This window comes from Ceratotherium simum, chromosome 38, assembly GCF_057802395.1.
Source record: "Ceratotherium simum simum isolate JZ-2026a chromosome 38, ASM5780239v1, whole genome shotgun sequence".
Lineage (NCBI taxonomy): Eukaryota > Metazoa > Chordata > Mammalia > Perissodactyla > Rhinocerotidae > Ceratotherium > Ceratotherium simum.
The window spans coordinates 1,608,252-1,623,268 of NC_141937.1; the positions used below are offsets into that span (position 1 = coordinate 1,608,252).

The 15,017-nt window shown below is 41.3% G+C and overlaps 1 protein-coding gene across 1 annotated transcript in view; it reads right to left on the reverse strand.

The window, feature by feature from the left end:
• SMOC2 (SPARC related modular calcium binding 2) overlaps window positions 1-15,017 on the reverse strand; it is a 181,429-nt gene that overhangs the window by 36,134 nt on the left and 130,278 nt on the right. The window contains exon 9 of the mRNA XM_087424947.1: window positions 13,983-14,065. Within this exon, the coding sequence (XP_087281073.1) occupies window positions 13,983-14,065 (83 nt within the window). The remainder of the gene's footprint in view (window positions 1-13,982; window positions 14,066-15,017) is intronic.

Consider the following 15,017-nt stretch of genomic DNA (forward strand, 5'->3'; position numbering starts at 1 on the left):
ATCACGCTTGAACAATTTATCTCAGGAATTTGTGAAAGTTAATTAACCACCAGACAGCAGTCAATTTATCTTTTTCTGTCAGAGAGTGAAATCATTGATTTTTCTGAAAAATTGTTCTTGATTTGACAGGTCAGAAGAGAGCTAAGAAAAAAAATTAAATCATCCTGTCAGGAAAAACATTCTAGAAGTTTCCGTGGCCTGCTGTTATTCATTATAAACCAAGTTTTGAACAGTTTCCTACCACCATTGATCACCTGGGAGTGTTCAGGGAGCCTGATACACAGCTTGTGTGTTTGAGCACTGTGGTCTCGGTGTGTCCAATTAAACGCTTAAAGAATTAAGTTATCAGGAAGAATATAACTCAATTTCTACTATCAGCTGTGCCATTTTCATTAGTCCTGCCTCCATTCTAAAAGTAATAACCCCAGCACTCTGGCCAATATCCACCGTAGATAACTGGGTTTTGCCTGTCTCAATCCCCTTTGGAATTTCTGCTGGAGAAGGGATGTTACACTCCCACTCTGGCACTGCCCAATGTTGGTGCTACTACACACTGCCAAGAGTGCTGTCCAGTGCACAGGCGAAACATTCCTGACATTGGCACAAAATCTGGAAAAAAGCCTTTAAGAATGATACCATGACATTTTCAGATAGAAAGGGAAATTTTTATTATGCACTAGTCTCCATTTCTCTAATTTTTCTAATTGCTTATAATGTTGCTTTCTTGTTTAAGAGCATCAATCCTGGGATCATAAAACTGCAATCTTCACCCCGAGTGTAGAAACTGGGTCTTAAGTAGTTCTGAAACCCCCAAGCGTCCGGCATTGGGCCATCTGCACGATCGGCATGCGACAAATATCTGCTCACAAAATTAAAAAAGAAAAGAATTCTTAACTCTAACGAGAAGATAAAACAGATAAGCGTAGTGTACTTTTTAGTTCTGGTTTAAACCAGGAGAACTGGGAGGATAAGCGAGAACAACAGAAATGATGCAGTAAATGGCTGGAAGAAAGACAGCTGAAGTCAGTTAACGGCGTCTGACTGCTGCACTGGCGCAGAGGCAAGACCAGAGCAAAGACCGGAAGCATGAACAACACTCCACTTCAGGCCTGACCAACCCTGTGGGAGCTGAAGGCCAAAGGCTCCAACCCCTGACTCTCAGAGCTCACAGCCTATCTGAGCAGCACAACCAACAACAGGGATTCTAGAGTGCCCTGAAGAGCAGATGGTGGGGAACTGGCGCCCATGGTTGGTATTTACAATGGAAGGACCAGAGATGTAGAAAATGTAAAATCACAGCCACAGCTTGGATACAAAGAACTTTGCAATGATGGCAGATGCTGAGTTCTGCAGCGGACGGACGACTGAGGAAGATCTCGACTCCAGGCGGGCCTGGCCCTGAGGCACAGGGCCCTTTAGACTCCTGGCTCTGGAGGTTATGCCTTTGTCATTGACTAAAATGAATGATTTGAATGCGTTTTGTACCATACTAGTACTTTAACTTATTATGGCAGAGTCTCAATAAATTCAGATGAGCTGTGAGAAAGCCGAAATCAATAACAGTGAGTTGTAGGCCAATGAAAAGCAGATTTGTTATTTTCAAGTTTATACCATACTTGGAAGGTTTTTAAAGTTATTTTTATTTTATTTTAGACAAACTGCTTTAATAAAGAGATAGGAATTATTTGTCAAAGAATAACCATTGTTTAACAACAAATTTAACATATTTAATGGCGTTTGAGAACAGTGTGTCATTTTAAGTAATTTAAAGTGTCTCTGAAATATTGCTTACACTATTATTACACTATTGCTTCTTCACGATTAATAAAGATCTAAACTTCAGTCCATCTCTCTTCTGAATAATCATAACTTTCAAAGTAACAGAGGCCAAATTGTCCAAGATTTTACTAGGCTAACATAATTAATATCATTTTCTGCTATTGTAGAGAAATTTCTTAAATTACCCTTTAGATTAAAAAGTCTGGCTTTAAAGGGAACAATAAAGCCAACGCAAGTCAGCTTTCTTCTAGAATAACTCTGGGGGAGGTCATGCTGGATTCGTGGTGTTTGCGACAAACCCCACTCTCTAAGGCTTCCTGCTATACAGCTTTTTGTGTCAGGTAATATGTTCACCTAACACTTGGTTCTCTGCTATTTCAGAAAATTCCAGAGTATTTTGAGATTAAGATATTTATCATATTCTCACGTTGAGAAACAAAAATTCAAATGAGAACATGTAAATTTTAGAAACTTAAAAAAGCTAAACAATCTCTTTTAACCATTTGTCAATGCAATCTTATTTCACTAATCCTAGTTCACCAGCAAGTCTAGCTGTGCTAACGTGCACGCTCAGTGTCCTACCACTGTTACCTCCACCGCGCACAATCCTCTTGTGCCCGTTGCGGTGACAGCGCTCTGTTCACCAAAGTAAACGACAGTACATTCCAGATCCAGTTGGACGGTATGGTTGACATCCCTTAAATACGTCGTGTAGTTTCCATTTCCACATCTTCTCTCATCCTTTTCATGAGGTCTTTCCTAGCCCTTGATCCCTCATTCACGACACCCCTTCTGCTTCCCTGGGGACTCTTCCTGTCCTCTAAAGTCACCACGCTGGTTCTTCACCGTCGGATGCCAGAAGAACTGCAAGAATTCGTTACTACTCTTCATGACCAGCTAATTTGTAGGGCCTAGTGGAAAACTGAAAACGTGGGGCTTCTTATTCAAAAATTAGGAAGAAGCGCACAGTGATGATAGCAGACTGTTAAACCAAGCGCAGGGCCCTTCTGAGCATGGGGCCCTGTGCAACTCCCCAGGGTGCTGCTAATAAGATACCCTCATAGGTGTTTACATTAGAACCAACCAGAGCAGTGAAACCTGACCATTTTCATGGATAAGAAATAAATGCCTGGATGAACTGTGCACAAGTCTCAGAGTATTGTATCTCTGGTGGACCCCATTCAGCTGGCAGTCCCTGAGAGGGCAGCTCCCAGGTGAACAGCTTCAGCCTCGAGTGACGGAGTGGAAAGCATTCCCTCGCTATGTCACTCACAGACTTTTAGACACACACACCTCCTTTTTGGAGCAGATGATTCAATAAGGCTGGGATAGGGGCTTCATGGTGGGAAGAAGAGGGAAGGTGTGGGGTTGGCTGCAATGGTTCTCGTCCATCCGGACACGTAGCTTTGACTTAATCTGGTGGCAACGGACCACCCTGAGCAAGAGCAACACACAATAGTTGTGTTTTTAAGATGCTTCTGCTGCTGGTGTGGATGGGATCAGAATACGCCTAGAGCCTATTTGGAAAGTGGACTGAGGAAGTTGAGTTCAGCAGGCAGGATGTGAGAGAATTCCAAATCGAAAGCAAAGAGGACTTGTGCACGTTGTTGTGGGGGAGTGGGACAAGAGGGAAAATTGCTTCTAATTAGTTAGAATCGTAAATAAATGTTCATGTGAAAGGATATGAAAGAAATGGTCGCTCCACTTCCCTGCCTCTTCTAAACTACATTTTTATCCAATACTGAAATTTTCATGATTTTCACTTAAATTCGTGAAAATCTTCAAGTCTCTCAGCCCTCTTATAGGTACATCCTGAGACATAAGAAACTTCTCTTTATATTCAGCCAAATCAGTCAAGAAATTGCCTTAACACTCATTTTTTTCATTTAACTGTCAAAGTATTAGTAAACGGAAAAAGGGCCCAATACTTTCTTGTGAGTAGCTTAAATTTTTCAGTTGACCTTTATTATTCTTTCTTCTGCATGTTAAGGAAAAAATAGCCTTTGTTTCTTGAATTTGTCTTTATTTGTTCCTATTTTATTGTGAGTGAGTAATTCCCACAATTTTCCCCCAAGCTTTCTCCAATTTCTCCTCATTCTCTTAAAAATGGAGAAAAAATATCAACTGAGCTAAATATTCTAGTAAAAATCTCACCAAGACTTCTGCCAAGGACAGTTATTACTTTTTAACTCTTGCCTTTTATGTGCCTTCTGCAACATCTTAGCATCCCAGCAACTTTTTATTTTTTAAGAAATAGTAAGTACTAAATAAAACGTTCGTTCAACACGTCCCCTTGAGTCTGCTCAGCCTTTTTCCAGTTCCTTGTGAGCAATTCCCATCCCCTGTAACACATCTGTGAGATGGAACCAGCCGCTCAGGATGTCCCTGCAGATGCTGTTTCTTGACTAGCACGTACTCCTAACCACTCAACTCCAGAGGCCTTGGCTCCCTTTTCCTGGGATTCCTGTCTTATGAAGTCTTAGGATGCAAATTACATGTGTGGTTTTAACTGAGTTTTTATTCATAGCATCCCTTCCTCAATAAAACTGAATTTAATGGTCCACTTCTTTGTCATGCTTTCTACCAAATGCAATTTTCTTCTAAAGAAGTGGTCATCTTGTTCATCTAAAAACTTAATTTCAGGGGCCGGCCCTGTAGCGCAGGTGGTTAAATGCGCGCGCTCTGCTGTGGTGGCTCAGGGTTCGCCGGTTCGGATCCTGGGCGCACACCAATGCACCGCTTGTGGAGCCATGCTGTGGTGGTGTCCCATATAGAGTGGAGGAAGATGGGCACGGATGTTAGCCCAGGGCCAGTCTTTCTCAGCAAAACGAGGATTGGCAGATGTTAGCTCAGAGTTGATCTTCCTCACCAAAAGAATAAAAAAATAAATAAAAACTTAATTTCATATTCAATCATCAAGCTCCCTGGTCAAAAAATAAAATAACGCAGCTCAGGTCTCTCTCCCAAGCGTTGATATCCAGAACAGTCCCATCCACATCCAAATATCCAAACCAGCAATGTTCTTCAGCTATAATGTCATCAGACAGCTCTTAAAAGCAAAACAGTTTTTTTTCAAATCCTCTCTCACACACAGCACACCTGCCCTCACTTCCACTTTGTCCTGGCCCAGCCTTACGGGAGGCAGGTACCATGAAGTCTCTCTGATGGGCAGCTGACAGCAGACAGCACACAGCACTGGAAAGGCGAGCCCACCGTGGGCACAGAGCACATACAGTGTCCCCAGGCTAGCAGAGTCAGCAGGAGTAGAGGGTGCATGTCTAAATTACAAGAGTCTATTCCTGGCTCAGCGAAAATTTAGCAGACTGACATCTGTGAAACTGGGATTTTACCTGATGCAGAAATCATATAAGTTGACAGTTTTTGTGGGTTTTTTTTGCCAAAAAAGTCTTGCCCTGAGCTAACAACTGTTGCCAATCTTCCTCTATTTTGTATGTGAGCCGCCATCACAGCATGGCCACTGACAGATGAGTGGTATAGGTCCACACCCAGGAACCGAACCTGGGCTGCCAAAGTGGAACGCACTGAACTTAACCACTGGGCCACTGGAGCTGGCCCTAAAAATGGACGTTTTAAATGGGTCAAATGACATCTCATATTGTTTTTGAAACAGCCTCAGAGGCTGTGGAGTCCACTTTGGAGAAAATGTAAATAGTAGAGTCTTTAAATGTCTCTCAATACTTGGCAGAGGTGCTGGGTTCAGGGTTTAATTACCTTTTGGAAGATGTCTTAAGCTATGCTTAGGGCAAGGTAAGGATCATTTTATGCTGCCTCAGAAAATCATAATTAATTTTGAAAGAATGCAGAATAGTGCTAAAATTTTCCTTGAAAAATTCAGGGAGTGCCTTTAGGGTTTCTAATTGAATCAAAGATTCTAGATTCTATTATACCTGCAATCACGGGGGGCCTTATGAAAAGAGATTTTCATGGCTTAGACTTAATTGGCTCTGTGTTATGGCTTAACACTCTTTCAGAGGGGCTTCTGGGGAGGGGCCTTGACTGCTGTGAGGTCCATGGAGCTGCAGGGACACTGCAGACAGGGGTTCTATGACCAAAATAAATGTCACTCCACAGACCTGGTGCCAGAATTGGGGGGAGATGGGGGTCAGTGGATGGCTCTGGTTGGAGGATGAGGCAGTAAAGCTAGGAGGCCATTCCTTGGTTTGCTGGAGAAGCTAAGATGTTTCTCACTCAGCCTCGCACCATCCTCATGTTGGCATCAGAGCCGCTACACCCACCTGGTGAAGCCCACAGAAAGACGTCAGAGCTTTCAAGCAAAGGGATGCAGGAAAGAAAGGAGAGAGGTGGGGAAGCTTTCTCCTGTGGACTCACTGCTCGCAGAACTGTTGCTACCCAGCCTCCTCTCTTTGGGTTCTTTCCTAAGGAATGCCTACAAATATTTGTTTGCATTGTACCATCACTAATAAATAACAATTAAAACAAGTCACCGCCCCATTTGCATAGATTAAAATGAAGCAAAAGGCCAGTGGAGAGTGAAAGGCAGGCTGCTGGTTAGGTTAAAATTGCACCTGAGCACAACAATAAGCCAAAAAGTTAAATATTTAAGTCTAAGAGATACAAATCATCTGATCTGTACAGGTAGAGGAAGTCATAAACTCTAAGCCGTAAAAATAACTTACTTTGACTTTACTTGTAATAAAAGTCTCCCTTGTCAATCTTTCATGCCAGCTTCCTCTGGAGGTGATTTTTCTACACCAGGGGGTGAACGAGGTCCTCCGCTGGGTGGCATTCTCCTTGCCCCGTGGAGGCACATCTCAATTTGCTTTGCCTTTGCCCACATCTCCCCTCTGAAATAAGCACGCCATGGCCTCAGGTGGCCTTCTAGGTGCCACATCACAGTCTATGAGTCCTCACAGCGATGCTGTAGGCACCGCCAAGAAGAGAGGAAGAGAAGATTTGCTGTTTCTCCCTCCCCTCACTCAGCAGAAAGTACCCTGAGGTCTGATAGGAAGGATGAACTATATCTACTCATCAGGTTATCCTCTCCCCACATTAGAAATCTCACTTATTTAAGACTCAGCCTATGAGCCTTTAAAATGAGCAACACCGCTTAGTAAGTCCAACCCTACCAATGTCACTCCAGATATCTAAAATTCAGAACAATCTAAAAGGCACAGAGGAGGACAAGAAGCCCAGCCTAGTGTCCTTATTCACAAAACCTTTTCAACATGCCTGGTGCCTCTCATGTGCTCTGGGCTGTGCTCTCTGGTGGGGATCCTGGAAGGCTCAGCCCCACCTCCTAGGAGGACCACGTGGGGCATACAATAGAACCAGAACACGAGGCTGGGCATGGATCCCCTGGACAGGAGCCAGCAGGAGCGTCCCCAGGAAGCCCAGTCCCGAGGGTACACGGAGAGGGCTGGGGAAGGTGATGAGGAGCAGTTCAAACAGAGGCAGGAGATGAGCAAAGGCCGGGCCATGGAGAACCACCAGGCATCTGGGAGTGGTCTTTCAGCAGAGACAAGAGAGTGCGGGGGCATGAAGGAGGGATGGGCAGGCCGGAGAGTACCGGGTAGAGAGATTATTTTAAAAGACCACCTAGGTTAAGAGATGCCATTAAGAGATACCAGGACAAAATGAAGGAAGACAAACTTGTAGAGGGAGAGAGGTGCGGTTTAATGCCTCTGTTTAAAACTTCTGCCACACTAGTTTTTTACTTCTTTCAAGGTGATATGACAGTCCTACAAGGAAACGTACAGAAAAAAAGAATCTTCAAGAGCCAAAATAATGACCCAATTCTCAATAAGTAACCCATTAGGCCGGATGTTCATCTTTCTCTCCAACTAGTAAAATAATAGAAAATAAAGTAGTCTTATTGCCTGAAACTTAGAAAAGCTATTGAAAATGAAAACTGTACTTTTTAAGAAGAAAAGGTATTAGCCTATATGTGACTTGAAGCAACTGCCTACCCAACTTGTTGCTGTATTATTTTGGAAATAAATTTCTCCTCTCTACCAAGAACAGCCTCTATCCTGGAGTTATTTTAAGACCTACTTGTTTTTCCCTAATAAGGATAATTATCTCCAAAAAAATCAAAATGATTAAGTGGTTATGAATGGTACACTGCCAAACATCTACAACTGCAGCATAAGCTGACCTTTACACAGCTCTCGTGGAATGGCTTGCGTGCCTGAGGACTCTGGTTTTCATTTACGATGTGGGTGAGGAAAGGGTGTCTCCATTGTGACAGCCTAGTAGGCTTCCTCCTCTCGTCTCATCAGGGTGGCGTGTGGTTTTCATAGTTCTGACATCCACCTCTTAACAATGCTTTCCCCCAAACGCTCTGAGATTCAAGTGCTTGGGTGCCCTCTCTCTGTGATCGACACATCTGATCCCCTAACAAGCCACCAACGACGTCATTTCACATTTCTCCATACTGACAATCAGCTGTTCCCACAAGACAAATGACCATTCCAGTCTTTAAATCAAGAATCCCAGTCTAGAACAGATGGACCTAGTAGATATATACAAAGCATTCCATCCAAAAACCAAAGAATACACGTTCTTTTCAAATGCACATGGAACATTCTCCAGGATTGATCACATATTAGGCCACAAAACAAGTCTCCACAAATTTAAGAAGATTGAAATAATACCAAGCACCTTTTCTGACCACAACGGTATGAAACTAGAAATCAACTATAGGAAGAAAATCAGAAAAGCCACAAATACATGGAGATTAAACAAAATGCTACTGAACAACGACTGGGTCAATGAAGAAATCAAAGAAGAAATCAAAAAATACCTGGAGACAAATGAAAATGAAAATATGACATGCCAGAATTTATGGGATACAGCAAAAGCGGTTCTAAGAGGGAAGTTTATAGCGACACAGGCCTATCTCAACAAACAAGAAAAATCTCAAATAAACAATCTAACAATGCACCTAAAGGAACTGGAAAAAGAAGAACAAACAAAGCCCAAAATCAGTAGAAGAAGAGAAATAAAAATCAGAGCAGAAATAAATGAAATAAAGACTAAAAAAAATAGAAAAAATTAATAAAACCAAGAGCTGGTTCTTTGAAAAGATAAACGAAATTGACAAACCTTTAGCTAGACTCACCAAGAAAAAAAAAGAGAAGGCACAAATAAGTAAAATCAGAAATGAAAGAGGAGAAATTACAACAGACACCTCAGAAATACAAAAGATTATAAGAAAATATTATGAAAAGCTATATGCCAACCAATTCGACAATCTGGAAGAAATGGATAAATTCTTAGAATCATACAACCTTCCAAAACTGGATCAAGAAGAAGTAGAGAATTTGAATAGACCAATCACCAGTAAGGAGATCGAAACAGTAATCAAAAACCTCCCCCAAAATAAAAGTCCAGGACCAGATGGCTTCCCTGGTGAATTCTACCAAACATTCAAAGAAGACTTAATACCTATCCTTCTCAAACTCTTCCAAAAAATTGAGGAGGGGGGGAAGCTCCCTAACTCATTCTACGAAGCTGACGTTACCCTGATACCAAAACCAGACAAGGACAACACAAAAAAAGAAAATTACAGGCCAATATCACTGATGCACATCGATGCAAAAATCCTCAACAAAATACTAGCAAATCACATACAACAATACGTTAAAAAGATTATAGACCATGATCAAGTGGGATTTATTCCAGGTATGCAGGGATGGTTCAACATTCGCAAATCAATCAACATAATACACCACATTAATAAAATGAAGAATAAAAATCACATGATCATCTCAATAGATGCAGAGAAAGCATTTGACAAGATACAGCATCCATTTATGATAAAAACTCTGAATAAAATGGGTAGAAAGTGCCTCAACATAATAAAGGCCATATATGACAAACCCACAGCTAATATCATCCTCAATGGTGAAAAACTGAAAGTTATCCCTCTAAGAACAGGAACCAGACAAGGATGCCCACTCACACCACTCCTATTTAACATAGTATTGGAAGTCTTAGCCAGAGCAATCAGGCAAGAGAAAGAAATAAAAGGGATCCAAATTGGAAAGGAAGAAGTGCAACTGTCACTATTTGCAGATGACATGATCTTATATATAGAAAACACTAAAGAATCCATCAGAAAACTATTAGAAGTAATAAACGAATATGGAAAAGTTGCAGGATACAAAATCAACAGACAAAAATCAGTTGCATTTCTATACACTAACAACGAAGTAGCAGAAAGAGAAATTAAGAATACCATCCCATTTACAATTGCAACAAAAAGAATAAAATACCTAGGAATAAACTTAACCAAAGAGGTGAAAGATCTGTACACGGAAAACTATAAAACATTTCTGAAAGAAATTGAAGAAGACACAAAGAAATGGAAAGATATTCTGTGCTCTTGGATTGGCAGAATTAACATAGTTAAGATATCCATACTTCCTAAAGCAATCTATAGATTCAATGCAATCCCTATCAAAGTTCCAATAACATTTTTCACAGAAATAGAACAAAGAATCCTAAAATTTATATGGAATAACAAAAGACCCTGAATAGGTAAAGGAATCCTGAGAAAAAAGAACAAAGTTGGAGGTATCACACTCCCTGATTTCAAAATATACTACAAAGCTATAGTAACCAAAACAGCATGGCACTGGCACAAAAACAGACACACAGATCAATGGAATAGAATCGAAAGCCCAGAAATAAACCCACACATCTGTGGACAGCTAATCTTTGACAAAGGAGCCAAGAACATACAATGGAGAAAAGAAAGTCTCTTCAACAAATGGTGTTGGGAAAACTGGGTAGCCACATGCAAAAAAATGAAAGTAGACCCTTACCTTACACCATACACAAAAATTAACTCAAAATAGATTAAAGACTTGAATGTAAGACCTGAAACTATGAAACTTCTAGAAGAAAACATAGGCAGTACACTCTTTGACATTGGTCTTAGCAACATATTTTCAAGCACCATGTCTGAGCGGGCAAGAGAAACAATAGAAAAAATAAACAAATGGGACTACATCAAACTAAAAAGCTTCTGCTCAGCAAAGAAAACCATCAACAAAATGAAAAGACAACCTAACAATTGGGAGAACATATTTGCAAACCATACATCTGATAAGGGGTTAATCTCCAAAATATATAAAGAACTCATGCATCTCAACAACAAAAAAACTAACAACCCAATTAAAAAATGGGCAAAAGACCTGAACAGACATTTCTCCAAAGAAGATATACAGATGGCCAACAGACACATGAAAAGATGTTCAAAATCCTTAACTATCAGGGAAATGCAAATCAAAACTACGAGATATCACCTCACGCCCGTCAGAATGGCTATAATTAACAAGTCAGGAAACAACATGTGTTGGAGAGGACATGGAGAGAAGGGAACTTGCATACACTGCTGGTGGGAGTGCAAACTGGTGCAGCCACTATGGAAAACAGTATGGAGATTCCTCAAAAAATCAAGGACAGAACTACCATATGATCTAGCTATTCCACTGCTGGGTATTTATCCAAAGAACTTGAAAACACTAATGCGTAAAGATACATGCACCCCTGTGTTCATTGCAGCGTTATTCACAATAGCAAAAACTTGGAAGCAACCTAAATGCCCATCAAGGGATGAATGGATAAAGAAGATGTGATATATATACACAATGGAATACTACTCAGCCATAAGAAATGATGAAATCCAGCCATTTGTGACAACATGGATGGACATTGAGGGTATTATGCAAAGTGAAATAAGTCAGAGGGAGAAGGTCAGATACCGTATGATTCCCTTCATTAAGTAGTAGATAATAACAACAACAAACAAAGACATAGAGACAGAGATTGGATTGGTTACCAGAGGGGAAGGGGGGAGGGAAGAAGGCGAAAGGGATAATTCGGCACATGTGTGTGTGGTGATGGGTTGTAATTAGTATTTGGGTGGTGAACATGATGTAATCTATGCAGAAATAAAAGTATAATGATGTACACCTGAAATTTATACAATGTTATAAACCAATGTTACTGCAAAAAACAAAAAATTAAAAAAAAAAAAAAAGAATCCCAGTCTAGTGTTTAATGAATTGGATTCCACCATGGAAAGAGCTTCATGCCAAGTGCTCCTTCCCCAAGGGAGGGAAAGTTGCCTTTTGTCGGGGTGCCTTTGACCAGTGAAGAGCAAATGACTGGACATTCATGAATTACATTCATATTATAGGTGCAAAAGCCACATGTGGCTTCATGTAGAAGTAATGTAGTTTTGTATTCTCAAAAAAAAAATTAAAAGTTGTGGACCCTTAGAGACAAAGAACAGACTGTTTGCCATTTATGTGACATGACTAAGACCAGCTAAACACAGCAAACATGTATTGAGGGCTTTCTATGCACCAGGCATGTGCTAAATTCATTGTTTTCTGTTAAAAATATTGTCCACTAATGTTAAAACCTAACAAGGTTTACAAGAGATTACACAAGATAATGGAGGAGAACTCCCTTCTGATTGGAGGACCTCAGGGAGCAAGCAATTCAGCTATTAATTGAGCTCCTTCTAAGAATGAGACATCATGTATACAAAAGGTGCTCAACTAGGAATCTGCACAGGTGTTTGTATTTGCACCTTCATGATCTCTCTCTCTCTGTCTCCCCGTCTCTCTCTGTCTCTCTGTCTCCCTCTCTCTCTCTCTTTCTCTCTCTCTCTTCATCTTTCTTTCTGTCTCTCTATGACTCTGTCTCTCTCCCCAACATGCAGAAAGACCTGATTCATAAAACACAAAGCACTCACAAAGAGAAACATAACGTGATAAAAATAATGTCATGATAATAATAAATATGATAGATTCCTTAAACCTGCCTCACAAGTGGAAGATACTAGGTAGACACGGAGCAGGGAAATAGCTAGGGATCTCAGACAAACATCTCAGAACAAGTGAAGGACTATGGATGGAGCTATTTCACGAAGCACTGGCAGAAAGGTGTGTTTTGCTTCCCCTAGACCATGATCTGCCATCTCAGCTTCCTCTGTGTCAAGTATTTTCATTCCAGCGTTGTTGGATCAGTATGGAAATGTACGCATGAAGAATTAGTATACTGTGGATATTCTGGTCTTCTCTATCTTTGTTTATGAGCAGAAAAACATCTTTACATTTCAGAACTTAAAACCCTCTTTATCGATAGTAGTATAAATAACACAAGAATCACAAAATTTTTCTTAACAGGAATCTATCCAGACTTTGTAGATGACCAAGATCAAACATGAGCTGTAAACTAAGAACATTATAGAATCATTTTCATGGTCTCTGAGGCTTTGGCTAAACATATACAATCTGGAGATATTTAAAGGAAAAAAAGGGTCAAACTGAAACAAAATAGCAACTAGCTTTGAAGCATCTTCTCAATGCCATCAAATTCACCACATTATGTCAGAGTTCTGTCTCCAAACCCCTTGATCTCATAACTCGAACTGAGCTGCTGAAACCTGGCCTGCCTGGGTCTGCCAGAGCATCATCCTCACATTACGGAGCCATTTTGAATCTTACATAAATTCCTGGAAGGATGGTGGTTCCATAAAAGGCTTTAGCTTTAACTGTTGAAGTAATCATTTTTGGTGTATCACAAACACGTGCTTTTTGACGAAAGAGAACATCCATAAAACATCTTTTTGCGAATATATTTTTAACAATTATAAGATTAAACTCATTGCTTCTGTTTAATTTCAATTAGTTCATTGCAGTTAAACTCGCTTGATACAAAGATTGAACTCACGCTTTATCAAAACCCACCCTTCAGTTTCTTAAACTGTTGATTCAATGCAAAAGGAACGTCAGAAAATGACATTTGAAGTACTGCTTTCTTTTAGGGAAAAGAAATAAAGGATCCTTTTGGTTTTAGAAGTTCTGCCGTGATATATTCTGATTTTAGAAGACATTGTTTTCGTCTCTGAAATGTTGGGTCTTAGACTTTGCTTTCAAACTTTGCTGGCCACAAGTGAAACTAACCTGTGCAGGTCCCCTCTGTGCATGCCACCCGGGGCTCCAACCCTCTGTGCACTACCTGTGGGGTCCTGCCAGTCAGCTGCACTCAGGCCCCTTGGGAGGGAGGTCAGAAGCCTTCGCTAGTTGACCACTCTAAGGACACTGGGAACAGAGCTGGAGAAACTCTTTCTCATCCTAAATCTGCAAGAAAACCCAAGTGGTGGTAGATGCCTTCCAACCACACCCTTCTGTTCTACTCACCTTGGAGCTGGCGGCCCTTGTACAAATCTCTTGTTTTGGTTGGGTGGGCCCTGGCTGTGTTATCACATTTTGGCTGTTCATACCTACGAGGAGGGGAAGGAAAGAGAAAACAGCGGGTTTGAGACTCTGAATTGGGTGTTTTCTTCCATTTCTCGCATGTTCACATAGGAGTGCACTTCCCTGGCCTACAGCACGTACTGTGGCACCTCTCTCCCACTTGGGATATACGACCTTCTGTGACCTTTGCAACAATTTAATATAGTAAGCTTGTTTTTTACAGTCAATAGAAGAAGCAAATTGCATAAGGCTCCGTGTCTCAATCCAGTTTCTGAAGCAACTCTTGTGCAGTAGCTGCAGGACGCCCACACTTCCCCACCTCCATCTATTACAGGATCTTGATACAGTTCAGAGCGGGGAGGGGTTTGGGGAGGAGAAATGTGAAAGGACCCCCCCACCACGCTACCCGCCGTGTGTAAGTGAGGGCAGTGGGCATGGCCATGCAATCGCTCCCCTCAGGAGAGAAGGCAAGTTCTCAGAAAGAACCTCAGAATTTTCGATTTCTATATTACTCAGACTAACCAATTCTCAGTCCAATTCATGAAGCTACAAAAGTTTGTCTCAGTGTTAAAAAAAAAAAAAAAAAAGCTCCTGTCTGGCCCCATGTTGAGTCAATAGAAAACCGCAGAGAAATCCTGACTGGGGTGGAGTCCTGACGCCAAGCAGCCGGTGACCGTGGTGGCCAATGGTTACTTCCACTTGTGAAAGCAGGCACTTCCGTGATTCCAGAATTGATGATGATTCTAGATTGGTCTCCCTGATGGGTTTCAGATCCAGGCCCAGGTGAACAGCCTGTAAACGTCCCCAGTGGGACGTTCCTTCAACAGTTCTTTATAAAAGATCCTTTGGTCCAGGCACTAGGTGTCAGAGACACAGCAGAGACCTACAGGGGGGTAGAACCACCCCAGCCTAGTGGGAGACCGACAGTTAAATGCAACCTGCCTCCAGAGCACCTAATGTAGTCAGAGAGGTCAGAAA